The sequence below is a fragment of the Oncorhynchus mykiss genome, chromosome 22 (genome assembly GCF_013265735.2).
Source record: "Oncorhynchus mykiss isolate Arlee chromosome 22, USDA_OmykA_1.1, whole genome shotgun sequence".
NCBI lineage: Eukaryota > Metazoa > Chordata > Actinopteri > Salmoniformes > Salmonidae > Oncorhynchus > Oncorhynchus mykiss.
The window spans coordinates 36,643,813-36,661,227 of record NC_048586.1 but is presented as its reverse complement, the minus strand read 5'-3'; the positions used below and the strand labels follow the sequence as shown (position 1 = coordinate 36,661,227).

Genomic DNA, 17,415 nt, shown 5'->3' with positions numbered 1-17,415 from the left:
TGGGTTATTGATGCTGGGTGTTGGGTTATTGGTGTTGGGTGTTGGGTTATTGATGCTGGGTTTTGGGTTATTGGTGCTGGGTGTTGGGTTATTGGTGCTGGGTTTTGGGTTATTGGTGCTGGGTGTTGGGTTATTGGTGTTGGGTTATTGGTGCTGGGTGTTGGGTTATTGGTGTTGGGTGTTGGGTTATTGGTGCTGGGTGTTGGGTTATTGGTGCTGGATGTTGGGTTATTGATACTGGGTGTTGAGTTATTGGTGCTGGGTGTTGGGTTATTGGTGCTGGGTGTTAGTTTATTGATGCTGGGTGTTGGGTTATTGGTGCTGTGTGTTGGGTTATTGGTGCTGGGTGTTGGGTTATTGGTGCTTGGTGTTGGGTTATTGGTGCTGGGTGTTGGGTTATTGGTGCTGGGTGTTGCGTTATTGATGCTGGGTGTTGGGTTATTGGTGCTGGGTGTTGGGTTATTGGTGCTGGGTGTTGGGTTATTGGTGCTGGGTTTTAGGTTATTGATGCTGGATGTTGGGTTATTGGTGCTGGGTGTTGGGTTATTGATGCTGGGTGTTGGGTTATTGGTGCTGGGTGTTGGGTTATTGGTGTTGGGTGTTAGGTTATTGATGCTGGGTGTTGGGTTATTGGTGCTGGGTGTTGGGTTATTGATGCTGGGTGTTGGGTTATTGATGCTGGGTGTTGGGTTATTGGTGCTGGGTGTTGGGTTATTGGTGCTGGGTGTTGGGTTATTGGTGCTGGGTGTTGGGTTATTGGTGCTGGGTGTTGGGTTATTGATGCTGGGTGTTGGGTTATCGGTGCTGGGTGTTGGGTTATTGGTGCTGGGTGTTGGGTTATTGATGCTGGGTGTTGGGTTATTGGTGCTGGGTGTTGGGTTATTGATGCTGGGTGTTGGGTTATTGGTGCTGGGTTATTGAGATATGACCCAAAGACCGGAGGCGTAGTTTCGAAAAGGGGAGTGGACTTCAGATTGTTCTTTTTAGTCACCCATGAGAGTAAATGTAATTTATGTTAATCTGTTCTGTTGTATTGTTATTAAGTATTAAAACTAGAAATGCCTGGCCTTTCAGCCTACAAGTAAGTACCTGCTAGAGAACTTGGAGAATGTTGCTGGACTTCCCCTTTAGCATCACATGCATATCAACCCGCAAGGTGCCCAAACATTAGCGCCTCATTAACGCTTGATAAATTGTGTATAAACAATTGGTATCATGAAGAAATATTAGTGAAATATATCCATGTAAAAATACAACAATAGTTATTTGGTTAGATAGACTAAAGGGTATGTTTTGTATACTTCTACAAAGTCCTAGTGAAAACGTAGGCCTATAGGCTATTTTCAACACTTCCAGCCAGTGACGCAAACAACATTCTAACAGTCTAATAAATACATTTCACATATGCTATAAGAAGAATAATAATTTGGTTGTGTTTATTAAGGTCTTAGGTAACATTAGAATACTAAACAACTATATTTTCAAATAATATAATAGCATTTTCATTTGTTTATGTTACTCTAGGCCCCTCAAACTCAACTCTGGACCTTGAAACCAGTTCCACTGCATTTTGTCATTGTTCCCCTCTAAGCAGGGACTGATTTAGACCTGGGACACCAGTTGTGTGCAGTTAATTATCAGGTAGAACAGGAAACCAGCAGGCTCCAGACCTCCAGAGTTGAGTACCTCTGCCCTAAGCTATAAGTAATAACGAAAAACCACTAGTTCAAGTCCCTCACAAATCAACCCACAAGGCGAGCAGTGAAATGATTAACCCTAGGGCCAACGCTGATAAATATAGGCATAACAAACTCATCATTACACTATTGTTGTTCTAAATGAAATCAACCTTTTCATCCTCCTTATCATTCAGTTAGGTATAATTTAAATTAAATTGTGAAGTAAGTTGCACAATTATTGCCCATTCATCCATTTATCATTCATTCAGTGTGCTGGCATCGTTTGCTTCCCTTCGCTCATCAACTTGGATAGAGTCAATGATATGTTTTTCAATATTCTAAAGGCCTACCCATAACGTAGCATGTTTTCATTTCCTTTACAATGCATTTGATTAGTAATAGAGTTATAGTAAATAAAACAGTCCAATAACAGCATATTTTTACAAAGTAAAACTTAAAAAAGAATGATATCAACCCTCAAGTCATGCGTTCAAATTATTTGGTATAAACATGAGTTCCAACGCTAATAAATAGGAATAACACAAACTCATCATTACACTATTGTCTTTCTAAATGAAATCAACCTCTTCACCCTCCTTATCATTCAGGCCTAATTTAAATTACATTGTGAAGTAGCATGCACAATTATCACCCAATCATCCATTTGTCATTCATTCAGTGAGGAGAGAGAGATACATTAGCACCTGGCTGGGTACCAACGTCCTACAGCACATTGTCTTGGTGGGTTAAGTTGGGAAAATATGTTCAAAAAATAGGTAAAAAGGCTCTAAATACTTTTCTGTTTGTGATTTTAAAATTCTGACGAATAAGAAATATAAAATACAAACATTTATGAAAATTCAGGGAAGGAGCAGCACGTTGTCGCCTCGCTTCACGTTCTTAGGAAACTATTCAGTAATTTGTTTTTTTATGTTTTATTTCTTACATTGTTAGCCCAGAAAATCTTAAGCGTTATTACATACAGCCGGGAATAACTATTGGATATAAGAGCGACATCAACTTACCAACATTACGACCAGGAATACGTCTTTCCCGAAGAGGATCCTTTGTTTGGACCTCCACCCTGGACATGGGATCTTATCCTCGAGGCCGACCCAAAACAATGAGGTCGCCACAGGAGAGGCAGACGGAGGGGCCTCCTGGTCAGACGTAGAAGGAGAGCACACCGTTCACCGCTTTCAAGCATATTACTCGCCAATGTCCAGTCAACAAGGTCTAGACAACAAGGTGGACATTATCTCCCAAGAGAATTCTCTTTGATTATAGTCTCAGCCGTGTACAGTCGGAAGTTTACATACACTTTAGCCAAATACATTTAAACTCAGTTTTTCACAATTGCTGACATTTAACCCGAGTGAAACTTCCCTGTCTTAGGTCAGTTAGGATCACCACTTTATTTTAAGAATGTGAAATGTCAGAATAATAGTAGAGAGAATTATTTATTTCAGCTTTTATTTCTTTCATCACATTCCCAGTGGGTCAGAAGTTTACATACACTCAATTAGTATTTGGTAGCATTGCCTTTAAATTGTTTATCTTTGGTCAAGCGTTTCGGGTAGCCTTCCACAAGCTTCCCACAATAAGTCGGGTGAATTTTGGCCCATTCCTCCTGACAGAGCTGGTGTAAATGAGTCAGGTTTGTAGGCCTCCTGGCTCGCACACGCTTTTTCAGTTCTGCCCACAAATTGTCTATAGGATTGAGGTCAGGATTTTGTGATGGTCATTTCAATACCTTGACTTTGTTGTCCTTAAGCCATTTTGTCACAACTTTGGAAGTATGCTTGGGGTCATCGTCCATTTGGAAGACCCATTTGCGACCAAGCTTGAACTTCCTGACTGATGTCTTGAGATGTTGCTTCAAAATATCCACACAATTTTCCTACCTCATGATGCCATCTATTTTGTGAAGTGCACCAGTCTCTCCTGCTGCCACCCCTGTGCTTCACGGTTGGGATGGTGTTCTCCGGCTTGCAAGCCTCCCCCTTTTCTCTCCAAACATAGCAATGGTCATTATGGCCAAACAGTTCTATTTTTGTTTCATCAGACCAGAGGACATTTCTCCAAAAAGTACAATCTTCGTCCCCGTGTGCAGTTGCAAACCGTAGTCTGTCTTTTTTTATGGCGGTCTTTGAGCAGTGGCTTCTTCCTTGCTGAGCGTCCTTTTAGGTTATGTCGACATAGGACTCGTTTTACTGTGGATATAGATACTTTTGTACCTGTTTCCTCCAGCATCTTCACAAGATCCTTTGCTGTTGTTCTGGGATTGATTTGCACTTTTCGCACCAAAGTAAGTTCATCTCTAGGAGACAGAACGTGTCTCCTTCCTGAGTTGTATGACGGCTGCATGGTCCTATGGTGTTTACTACTGTCTGTACAGATGAACGTGGTACCTTCAGGCATTTGGAAATTGCTCCCAAGGATGAACCAGACTTGTGGAGGTCTACAATTTTTCTTGGCTGATTTCTTTTGATTTTTTTAATGATGTCAAGCAAAGAGGCACTGAGTTTGAAGGTAGGCCTTGAAATACATCCACAGGTACACCTCCAATTGACTCAAATTATTTCAATTAGTCTATCAGAAGCTTCTAAAGCAATGAAATCATTTTCTGGAATTTTCCAAGCTGTTTAAAGGCACAGTCAACTTAGTGTATGTAAACTTCTGACCCACTGGAATTTTGGTACAGTGAATTGTAAGTGATGTAATCTGTCTGTAAACAATTGTTGGAAACATGACTTGTCATGCACAAAGTATATGTCCTAACCGACTTGCCAAAACTATAGTTTGTTAACAATAAATTTGTGGAGTGGTTGATAATGAGCTTTAATGACTCCAACCTAAGTGTATGTAAACTTCCGACTTCAAATGTGTATCCGCCCACATGCAGATACCTCGACGGTGTCACGCCCTGACCTAGAGTATTCTTTGTTTTCTTTATATATTTTGGTTAGGTCAGGGTGTGACGAGGGTGGTATGTGTGTTTTTTTTCTCATCTAGGGTGTTTGTACTGTCTAGGGGTTTTGTACATTTATGGGGTTGGTTAAAATCTAGGTGTTTATGTAGGTCTATGGTTGCCTAGATTGGTTCTCAATTAGAGGCAGATGTTTATCGTTGTCTCTGATTGGGAGCCATATTTAGGCAGCCATCTTCTTTGGGTATTTTATGGGTTGTTGTCTATGTTATGTTGCACGTTAGCACATTGTTTATATAGCGGTCACATTCGTCTTATTCGTTTTTTGTTTAAGTGTTCTTAGTGTTCTTCATTAATAAAGAATAATGTATTCTAACCACGCTGCGCTTTGGTCTCCTCCATACGACGATCGTGACAGACGGCCTTGGAAGAACTTCACTGGACTCTATGTAAACTGGAAACCATATATCCTGAGGCTGCATTTATTGTAGCTGGGGATTTGAACACAAGAATACCTAAATTCTACCAGCACATTGATTGTTTTACCCGCTCGAACACTACACTGGACCACTGCTACTAACTTTCGCGATCCATACAAGGCTCTCCCCCACCCTCCCTTCGGTAAATCTGACCATTACTCCATCTTGTTGCTTCCCTCCTATAGGCAGACACTAAAACAGGAAGCGCCCATGCTTAGCTCTATCCAACGTTGGTCTGACTAATTGGATTCCACGCTTCAAGACGGCTTCGAACAGGTGGACTGGGATATGTTCTCGGGTAGCCTCAGACAATACATTAACGTATATGCTGACTCGGTGAGTTTATTAGGAAGTGCATTGGAGATGTTGTACCCACTGTGACTATTAAAACCTTCCCAAACCAGAAACCGTGGATTGATAGCAGCATTCGCTCAAAAATGAAAGCACGCACCGCTGCAGTTAAACATGGCAAGGTGACTAGAAACAAATACATATTTCATTCCCTCTACAAGGCAATCAAACAAGCAAAGCAACAGTATAAAGACAAAGTAGAGTTGCAATTCAACGGCTCAAACACAAGACAGGGTCTACAGACAATCACGGATTACAAAAAGAAAACCAGCCCCGTCGCTGACATCAACGTCTCACTCCCAGACAAATTAAACAACTTCTTTGCGTGCTTTGAGGACATTACAGTGCCACCGACACGTTCTGCTACCAAAGACTGTAGGCTCTCCTTCCCTGTGGCCAACATGAGTAAAACATTTAAACGTGTTAACCCTTTCAAGGCTGCCGGCCCAGACAGCATCCCTAGCCGCATCCTCAGAGCATGCACAGACCAGCTGGCTGGTGTGTTTACGGACATATTCCATCAATCCCTATCCCAGTCTGCTGTCCCCACATGCTTCAAGATGTCCACCGGTGTTCCTGTTCCCAGGAAAGCTAAGGTGAAGTGCTTTGCGAGACTAGCCAAGGATCATATCACCTCCACCATTCTATCCCCTTTCATTGTGTGTATAAGGTAGTCGTTATTCATTGTGTTTATAAGGTAGTCGTTATAGATATTACTGCACTGTCAGAACTAGAAGCACAAGCATTTTGCTACACTCGCATTAACATCCACTAACCATGTGTATGTGATCAATAAAATTTGATTTGATGTGAACTTAACATGATGAACAGGAATGACATTTATTTAATAAGCCACACCTCCTGAAAGTAACCTAAGGATTACATTCAAAAAGACCCAGCTGCTAGGTTAACCTAGCATGACAGTAAAAAATACCCATCTGATGGTTAAATTAACCCATGTTTGTGTAATCCAAACGACCCTACTGGCTGGGTCAAAATAACCCAACTTGTTCTGTCCACTATCTAACCAGCGCTGGGTTACCAAATAACCCATATTGGGTTGTTTTAGAGCATCATTTGTGGGTGTGTGGGATGTGTGGGATGAAGGAGTGTGGGATGAAGGAGTGGGGGGAACGAAGGGGAGATGAAGGGAAAAGAGGGATAGAGTGATAACTGGCAGGAATAGGGGTGGGGGATGATAGACAGTGAATGGTGAAAGGAGGCATTAAGATAAGGTCGTCTCCAGCTACATGACTGGAATGTAAACATCAAACAGCCATATGGTCTGTGAGAAGATAGTGTGTTGTTACTATCATTTTCTTGCTCTCACACTCTATATCTCTCTTTCCCCTCCCTCCCCCTCGCTCAGGTGGGGAACATGTCCAGCGTGTTGGATCGTGTGAACGGAGTGGCACGGTGCCCGTATGACCCTCGCCATAACTCCACGGCGGTGGTGACGGAGAGTGGTGAGCTGTTCGCCGCCACTGTCATAGACTTTTCGGGTCGCGACCCCGTCATCTACCGGAGCCTAGGAGGCATGCCACCCCTTCGGACTGCCCAGTACAACTCCAAGTGGCTCAACGGTAAATGACGGTTCCACAAACCTCGCTGTGTGTGTGTGTGTTTGTAATGTGTGTGTGTGTACGTTTGTAGTGTGTGTGTGTGTGTGTGTTGACACCACCCACACTGCCCACCATGTGTTTGTATTAGTTGATTCGGTAAAGTCAATTAAAGTGGATTGCATAAGAGCTAAGATCTTTGTTAGAGGCCCAGTGCTTCCTGATTGTTAATGGCTTGGTGCAGTCTGTTATCCACCATGTTTCAGGCTATCAGCCATGTTTCTCAGGGACACCATTTCTACTATTTCCTAGTATCCAAGTAAAAAGACATGGTAATTTGACCCCCCCACAAAATAAAGTATGCGATTTGAGTGTAATCCACCTAGGTACGGTATTGTGGACAGTATGAGCTGGTATTGGCTGGTACTATAGAAAAGCTAAGTTAGATAAACCTCCATCATCAGCCCCAAAAGTCCCAGCTAGGTGTCTGTAATCTTTCTGTTGCTGACACCAGGCATTTTTACTGAATGCACCTCACAAATACATCCTGACTCCAGCAGAAAAAAGACAAACCTTTTCCGAAACTGTGATTATTATCTGCAGTAATTCAAACACAGCAACCATATTTAGTTCTAGGCTCCATAGAGTAGGTGGAGAAAAGAGGAGAAGAAAATAGGAGGGAGAAGAAAGGGGGAGAGAGGAAGATTGAGGGGGTAGAGGTGTGCACTAGAGCCCTGCACGGGCATGAATTTTAAGCTCAATCCCTGCAAATGCCCACAACGTTCAGGCCTTAACCTACCCAGACCCGATTGCTTCTGCCAAATTTGGGGATTACCAAATTGGGCTTTACAGTAATTTACAAAAATCTATTTAAAATGACAAAAAAAATTAAGCGACAATTAAGGATCTTTCAAAAGCCCAAAATCAGAAATAACTTCCTCTGTTAGTAAATCCATTAGCTCCCTGTGTGCAGCTCGCTCAGCTCGCTCTGAGTCTGAGTGTCAATGGTGACGGCTCCACTTGGACTGCTCTGCTCAATAAAGAGACATGAGAGAGCAGTTAGCTATTAGCTCTGACAAAACAGTTAGCTCTTATTAACTCTGACAAAACTCAAGGAACGTGATTATTTTCTGTGAAATAATCTCTCCTGTCTTATATTTGACGAGGTTGAAGCACTTCTGACACCATGTTAGGATCTTAGTCAGATATGACTGTCACGATCATCATTGGAAGCATACTCGGACCAAAGGGCAGCGTGATCTGGGTTCCACATATTTACTGAAGTGAAACTTACAAAAACAATAAAGAATGACCAAACCGTGCCGTAAATGAAGTACTCACAGGCAACAACACAAAAACAAGATTCCACAAAACACAGTGTGAAAATGGCTGCCTAAATATGCTCCCCAATCAGAGACAACAAAAAACAGCTGCCTCTGATTGGTAACTATACCAGGCCAAAATAGAAATACACAACCTAGATTACCCACCCTAGTCACACCTCGACCTAACCAAAATAGAGAATAAAAAGGCTCTCTATGGTCAGGGTGTGACAATGACTGTACTGTGCCGCAGAGCATGAGCAAATGGCTCAGCTTCAAATTGTTAGTGATCAATGTAGTGATACCCGAGCCCTGCCTGTAGCTTAGTTATTGATGAAATAACAACACACCAGCCCTAACCCGGTGTGTTGTGGCCCGTCTGGTTCTCGTCGGGTAGTAGAGCTCTAGTTTAAACGAAGCAGAGCAAGGAGCAGAGTATGGAGCAGAGCAAGGAGCAGAGCATGGAGCAGAGCAAGGAGCTGAGCATGGAGCAGAGCATGGAGCAGAGCATGGAGCAGAGCAAGGAGCAGAGCATGGAGCAGAGCAAGGAGCTGAGCATGGAGCAGAGCATGGAGCAGAGCAAGGAGCAGAGCAAGGAGCAGAGCATGGAGCAGAGTATGGAGCAGAGTATGGAGCAAAGAGCAGAGCAAGGAGCAGAGCATGGAGCAGAACATGGAGCAGAGCATGCTCAGTTTGACTGGAGCACGGAGCGAGTTTCCCAAAGACTGGAGCATCAGCCTTCTTGCCTGCTACAAGTTTGCTCCAGTAACATTCCAAGTAGTGCTCACTTCATGGGCTCAGGGCATTCCTGCAGCGACATGCACTTGTAGTCTACTTGCATACTGCTATAGCCCCATGCTTTAGCTACTGTCATGGAGTTGGCTAAATATTTTCAGAAAAAAAACGAGTAAAACTTACAGGTGACTTGAGACGAGGAGGACCAAGAAAAAGAGTGGAGTGCGGTGAAGTAGTGTTGCCACAACTATAGAAACATTGTGAAATATAAAAGCATGATGGTGTACTTACTATGTGCACATGCTAACAGAAAGGAACAAGGTGGGTATTTATAAACAAAAAATTGTTTTATTATCTATACAAAAGGTTATCATGGATTTTGGCCCAATAGGCCTGGCATATTACCTCTTTCCATTTTGAAAGGGTTATTTGGCTTATAAACCTTTAGGCCTACCTATCAAAGAAAACAAAAACAACTCCGCGTCCCTGCCCAGCCTGGCAAGAGTGGCCCAAAGGGTGATTAGTATCTCCAGTGGCTCTGCAGCACGGTGAGGGTATTCCCCGCTGCTGCCCTCATCACATGATCCTGAAGCCAGAAACTCTGGCCAAACTCGTCTTTCCAAAAATGAATTCAAAGGCACTGATCCTAATAAGGCATTTTTCATTTCATTTGTATTTAATTCCAAGTAAGTCACAGCCTATATGTGCAATATATAAACTATAATGATTTAACACAACAACATTTTTTAATTCTGAGTGCTTAATGTCCCTGCCAGATTAGCAAATGCTTCACAATGTATTTCTTTGTAGGCTATAGCCTTGAAATAATTGAAATAATATAGCCTAAATCATTTATAATTAATTCACTTAGACTCCCTGTTTGACTCCTGACCTATTTATAGTGTTTATATGCCGTTTAATATAACATGAAGCCTATTTGAAATGATGAGCGCATCTTACAGTCACCTTTTCATGTTGTTTATTAAATTACTTTTCGTTCAAATCATATGGTTTGGTTTCAATACTTCAAAACCAAATGGTAGGTTCAGGTAGTCACAAAATAGATGGGTGTTGGTTAAACTGTGATTTTAATGAATGGAGCGGATTTGGAGCGTCAGTTTTTTTCCCTGTGAGAGAGGAGCTTTTTTAGTGTGAGTGGTTGGAAAGGACATGGAGCGACTGCTCATGAGCAATGAGCGGGATTTCAGACCGCTCAACTCCACTCACATGCTCTGTTCAGAAGGGAGAGACAGAGGAAGAAAAAGGCTGAGAGGAAAGGTAGGGGGCAGAAATATACAGGCCAGGCAGAGGAGAGAAGATAGACTGAGGAGGCAGTGAGTGGTATAATTATTCCCCGTGGCATGGAGAGGGTGAAATTACAGCACGCTGCATGCTTCATGCCACGCAGGGCTGTGTGTGTGTGTGTGGGAGGTGGGCTTTACCACAGGAGAGGGCGAGTGAGAGAGCAAGCAAGGGAGGAAGGAAGGAGAGGAGCGGCGAAGCTGTGCTCATCAGCATAATCACCGCTGGTTGCAGATAGACAGACAGACAGACAGACACCCCACTGTTGGCACCACCTTGCCTTTCCATTCCCTCAGCCCTTCTGAAATACACACATCCTCTTGGGGCAAAGCCCACTTTGCTGTACAGACTCTCCTTCCAGAGTCTGGAGCTGGATCTGGCAGGATCAGCGGAGACGGAGTGAGAATTCAAATCTAATTTCTAGTAATGAGCCTAGGCAACACACACTGGCAAGCAATAATCTCTCTCTCTCTCTCTCTCCCTCCTCCTCCTCCTCCTCCTCCCCATGTTCAGTCACGTGGTTGTGTGTGAGTTCCACCCCCCGCAGGCCTCAATCAGTCTGTGTGGAGATTGAACAATCTGTTTACTTTCGGCAGGGAAGTGGAAAAATGCTATTTGTTGGATTGACTCCCACAAATGACACGCAGCCTAAACATGGAGTATTAGCTCATTCCTATGCCACCTCTGACAGCCACAGGGCAGGGTGTGTGTGTGTGTGTGTGTGTCTGTGTGTGTCTCTGTGTGTGTGTGTGTGTGTGTGTGTGTGTGTGTGTGTGTGTGTGTGTGTGTGTGTGTGTGTGTGTGTGTGTGTGTGTGTGTGTGACAGCCGTGGGGAAGCAGCAGTTAATCTACGCTAATGCCTGTTTCCATAGCTTCTCTTTCCATGGTAATTATCTAGGACCCGACAGGAGGTCTAGTGATACAGTACACACGCATACACACACACACACACAAACCCATCATGTACATGGCTGTTAACTGACCTGGAAAACCTTGTCCTCCATTACAAGGTTCCATGCAGAGCAGGTGAGGGATGTGATGGTATATTTGTCATGATAGTTTTTCAGAAATGGATTACAGGTATTTACATGGATTACATAACATTTAATTATTCACGGGCAAAGCTATGGCTTCTTACGTGGTCTCTTCTCCCATTACGCTTAGACTAGAGATAACGATGGAACAGTTTGATATAGAAAACTATAGGATAAGAATAATGGGACAGTGGATGAATATTCAGCTGACAAGGGAATGTAAATTGTCAAAGACTCCAGCCACCCAAATCACAGACCGTTCTCTCTGCTACCACACGGCAAGCGGTGCTGGAGCACCAAGTCTGGGACAAAAATGCTCCTGAACAGCTTCTACCCCAAAGCCATAAGATTGCTGAACAGTTAATTAAACGGCTACCCAGACTTACTACTTTTCACCCCCTACCTACATACACATAGTACTTCAATCAATCACCTAACCAAACCTACATTCACATAGTACTTCAATCAATCACCTCACAAAACCTACATTCACATATTACCTCAATCAATCACCTAACCAAACCTACATGTACATATTAGCTCAATCAATCACCTAACCAAACCTACATTCACATATTACCTCAATCAATCACCTAACCAAACCTACATTCACATATTACCTCAATAAATCACCTAACCAAACCTACATTCACATATTACCTCAATCAATCACCCCAACTACCTTGTACCCCAGTACACTGACTCAGTACCAGTACTCATTGTATATAACCTGTTATTGTTATTTTATTGTGTTACTATTTTATTTGATCTATTTGTAAATGTTCTTACTTTTTAACTACAATGTTGAGAAAGGGCTCATAAGTAAGCAAACTCCACACTCGGTTCATGTGGCCAATAAAATTTGATTTGAGATTTTACCAAACATTGTGCTGGTTGGTAATCCAGTCAGTCTCAACCATTTCACCCATTCCTATTGGCTGTGGCCAGTCACTACCTGCAGTTGGTTTTTATCAGTGTTCTGAAATGGAATTACGAGTCCTGTTATTGCTCCTGATGTCGTTTCCATTCCTGCCAGTTGCTTGCATTCTCCTATAATCTCATTCGCTTAAACGGTAGTGCTGGCCCCTGGGGCATTTACCGTCATGGCTGTTTGCAGGTTAGTATCTCCACTCTCCACTCTCCACTCTGCTCTGAATCCACGCAGTGAGTTCATGTGTTTCTGTGTGTTTCTGTGTGTGTGTGTGTGTGTGTGTGTGTGTGTGTGTGTGTGTGTGTGTGTGTGTGTGTGTGTGTGTGTGTGTGTGTGTGTGTGTGTGTGTGTGTGTGTGTGTGTGTGTGTGTGTGTGTGTGTGTGTGAAATCACTGAGAATGTATGGTCCCAGAGAGAAAGCAGAACTGACAGCCATATTTTGTTGTTTTCACCAGCTCACTGCCTCTCTAGTCATGAGTAAATTCTACGTTATAACTCTACCGGAGAGGACGATCCTACTTGTTATCACACATGGCTTCAAATAGTACTCCAAATCTTTCACATGCTTTTGCTTGAGCCTGCCTGAAGGTTTTGAACCCAGGTGTGCTGTTAATGTGTCCCGTTGTGGAGTCAAGACTAAACAGTGCCTGTGTTTATAGCAACCGTGACAAGGTTTGAGCATCCATGTTGCCATATGGTGTTTCTGACCACCAAGTCAAAGTGGAAGGAATGATGAAGTCATGGTCTCTATTGATTTCTTTCCCCCCGTTGAGTGCGTTAGACTCATGTCTTTACCATGTATATCCAGATGATCAACTGTCCTGGTATTTACAGAGGGAGGAATGAATGTATTGTACATTTTACAGGATGACTAGTACTAATGAATGTACAGTATGTCTCACAGGATGAGTAATATCTTTATTATCAACATGACTGTACACGTTTATTCATCAGTATTGGCTACCAGTATAGACTACCATGACATTGAGAATCATCAGCTGTGGCTTCATGGAGTCTAATGCTCTCTCTGACTTTGTCTCCCTTCCCTCTCTGCCTGGTCTCTTCTCCTCCCCCGTCCTCTCCTCCTCTTCCACTCCTCTCTTCCTGTCCTCTCCTGTCCATTTCCACTCCTCTCTTCCTGTCCTCTCCTGTCCATTTCCACTCCTCTCTTCCTGTCCTCTCCTCCTCTTCTCTTCTTCAGAACCCCATTTCATCTCAGCGTACGATGTGGGTCTCTTCACCTTTTTCTTTCTGCGTGAGAACGCCGTGGAACACGACTGTGGGAAGACTGTCTACTCCCGGGTGGCCCGGGTCTGTAAGAATGACATCGGAGGGCGGTTCCTACTGGAGGACACCTGGACCACCTTCATGAAGGCCAGGCTGAACTGCTCGCGCTCAGGAGAGATCCCCTTCTACTATAACGAGCTGCAGAGCACCTTCTATCTGCCTGAACAAGACCTCATCTATGGGATATTCACCACCAATGTGTGAGTGATGAGTGATAGTCTTTCTAGGCAAGACACAAACACACACTCAGGGAAACACATATACACAGCAAATTCACCAGTGTTAAAAAACAAACAAAATGAGTTACCACCCATTACTATATTTTTTAGTGACAGAGACATGATTGTTGCATTCATCCATTTTCAGTCCTATGGACTTCACCAACTCCCAGGAGGCAGTAGGCTACTTTCTATCACTGTACCAGTACATGACAGAGAAGGAGCAAGTACTTTCCAACTGTGTGTGTGTTTGTGTGTACCCCTCCATCTTTCCCATCCTTTGTCTCAGTCCCTGTCTGTCTCTCAGTCCCCCAGTTACTCCCTAAAACTCTTCCCCCAGTAGGGGGATATGGTAATGCAATCACAGGAAACACTGTCTCCATCTGTCTGTGTTAAATTGAACATGGTCAAACAACTCCCAGGAGTTTGAACTGTAAAACAGAACAGAGGGAGGGAGTGAGAGGGAGAGGAGAGGGAGGGAGAGAGAGAGGCAGGGGGGAGAGGAGAGGCAGGGGAGGGGAGGGAGAGAGAGAGGGAGATGATGCAGAAAAAAAATGCAGAAAATCACATTGGAGGATTTTTAATGCATTTATTTGCAAATTATGGTGGAAAATAAGTATTTGGTCAATAACAAAAGTGTATCTCAATACTTCGTTATATACCCTTTGTTGGCAATGACAGAGGTCAAATGTTTTCTGTAAGTCTTCACAAGGTTTTCACACACTGTTGCTGGTATTTCGGCCCATTCCTCCATGCAGATCTCCTCTAGAGCAGTGATGTTTTGGGGCTGTTGCTGGGCAACACGGATTTTCAACTCCCTCCAAAGATTTTCTATGGGGTTGAGATCTGGAGACTGGCTAGGCCACTCCAGGACCTTGCAATGCTTCTTACGAAGCCACTCCTTCGTTGCCCGGGCGGTGTGTTTGGGATCATTGTCATGCAGAAAGACCCAGCCACATTTCATCTTCAATGCCCTTGAGGTTTTCACTCAAAATCTCATGATACATGGCCCCATTCATTCTTTCCTTTACATGGATCAGTCGTCCTTGTCCCTTTGCAGAAAAACAGCCCCAAAGCATGATGTTTCCACCCCCATGTTTCACAGTAGTTATGGTGTTCTTTGGATGCAACTCAGCATTCTTTATCCTCCAAACACGACGAGTTGAGTTTTTACAAAAAAGTTCAATTTTGGTTTCATCTGACCATATGACATTCTCCCAATATTCTTCTGGATCATCCAAATTCTCTCTAGCAAACTTCAGACGGGCCTGGACATGTACTGGCTTAAGCAGGGGGACACGTCTGGCACTGCAGGATTTGAGTCCCTTGCGGCGTAGTGTGTTACTGATGGTAGGCTTTGTTACTTTGGTCCCAGCTCTCTGCAGGCCATTCACTAGGTCCCTGGGTTCTGGGATTTTTGCTCACCGTTCTTGTGATCATTTTGACCCCACGGGGTGAGATCTTGCGTGGAGCCCCAGATCGAGGGAGATTATCAGTGGTCTTGTATGTCTTCCATTTCCTAATAATTGCTCCCACAGTTGATTTATTCAAACCAAGCTGCTTACCTATTGCAGATTCAGTCTTCCCAGCCTGGTGCAGGTTTACAATTTTGTTTCTGGTGTCCTTTGACAGCTTTTTGGTCTTGGCCATAGTGGAGTTTGGAGTGTGACTGTTTGAGGTTGTGGACAGGTGTCTTTTATACTGATAACAAGTTCAAACAGGTGGCATTAATACAGGTAACGAGTGGAGGACAGAGGAGCCTCTTAAAGAAGAAGTTACAGGTCTGTGAGAGCCAGAAATCTTGCTTGTTTGTAGGTGACCAAATACTTATTTTCCACCATAATTTGCAAATAAATTCATAAAAAATCCTACAATGTGATTTTCTGGATTTTTTTTCTCATTTTGTCTGTCATAGTTGAAGTGTACCTATGATGAAAATTACAGGCCTCTCTCATCTTTTTAAGTGGGAGAACTTGCACAATTGGTGGCTGACTAAATAAATACTTTTTTGCCCCACTGTATATATGCTGTTCTCCATCTGCCTTTGCTGGACATTGCTCTTTTAAATAGGTCATTCAGTAGCAGACCAGGTTTGCATTCATTCTCTCGTCAGAGTAGTGATCTTAAGACCCCAGAGCTGAGGCATTTTATTAACTGTAGACCTTACTGGTATCTCCCTCTCTCTCCCTCCCTCCCTCCATCCCTCCCTCTGTCAGGGCTGCTGAGTGGGGCTTCGCTGTTTCTCCCATTGAAATGGGGCTATCACTTGCTAATGATAATTATCCAGGTGATTTCTCTGCTTTACACATTCCATTCCAATGGCTTTCTCCATATGTACTAAACTTTCTGAATGAGCAGCTGGATGCTGCTGCAGGTGTGTATCATATATGAAACTGATTGGCTTCTGATTTGACATGTCTCCTGGGTAACCTGGTAACCATGGTGTCCTGGTGTGGTGTAATGTGTGTGTGCAGCCATCTGAAACGTGACCCCTATTTTTGGCTGATTTTCCATATTTTTTCCTTGTAGGTGTACTTCTTTCATCACCTCAATATAATAATGTCAAATGCACCTTGAAATGAGCTATAAATTCCATGGAGCATATTGGATATGCCTAGAATAAGGATCAGTCAGATCATTCGTTTTTACAGTAAGAAAAGTATTATTCTTAATATTTGTTATTTATTTTTATTTTACCCCCTTTTTCTCCCCAATTTCATAGTATCCAATTATTAGTAGTTACTATCTTGTCTCATCGCTACAACTCCCGTACGGGCTCGGGAGAGACGAAGGTCGAAAGTCATGCGTCCTAAGAAACACAACCCAACCAAGCCCCACTGCTTCTTAACACAGCGCGCATCCAACCCGGAAGCCAGCCGCACCAATGTGTCGGAGGGAACACCGTGCACCTGGCGACCTTGGTTAGCGTGCACTGCCCGCCACAGGAGTTGCTGGTGCGCGATGAGACTAGGATATCCCTTTCAGCCAAACCCTCCCTAACCCGGACGACGCTAGGCCAATTGTGCATCGCCCCACGGACCTCCCGGTCGCTGCCGGCTGCGACAGAGCCTGGGTGCAAACCCAGAGTCTCTGGTGGCGTAGCTAGAGCTGCAATGCAGTGCCCTAGACCACTGCGCCACCTGGGAGGCAGAAAAGTATTATTTTACCAAAAAATACTACTTACAGGCAGTTTGTTTATACCATGTACACACAACAGTAACCTTTAGTACCCTATTGGCAACATTGCTGCTGCTGTTTTATTGCTACCTGACTGTCTCCTGAAAGTGACTGTTTCAGAACATAGCACTGTAGCTCACGTATTGCATTGTAATGCAGTAACAAATTGTTACGGATAATCCTAGCCATAGTTCAATTTCTGCTCCTTCCCTGTATGCCGTACGGTAAAGGGGATTCTGAGTGTGCTTTTTGTTTTTTGTTTGATGCAGCTATTCACTGAGGTTGAAACACATTGGACCGGTCTAAATGCTAGAGGCGTTACTACAGACCCGGGTTCATTCCCGGGCTGTGCCACAACCGGCCGTGGCCGGGAGTCCCATAGGATGGTGCACAATTTGCCCAGCGTCGTCCT

General features: G+C 43.6%; 1 protein-coding gene across 7 annotated transcripts in view; it reads left to right on the top strand.

Moving 5' to 3' along the window:
- The window catches only part of LOC110501806 (semaphorin-5B), a 284,886-nt gene that overhangs the window by 176,356 nt on the left and 91,115 nt on the right, over positions 1–17,415 (top strand). For all 7 annotated transcript variants that reach the window (XM_036959221.1, XM_036959220.1, XM_036959219.1 and 4 more), the window contains exons 8-9: positions 6,808–7,021; positions 13,523–13,808. In XM_036959221.1, the coding sequence (XP_036815116.1) occupies positions 6,808–7,021; positions 13,523–13,808 (500 nt within the window). The remainder of the gene's footprint in view (positions 1–6,807; positions 7,022–13,522; positions 13,809–17,415) is intronic.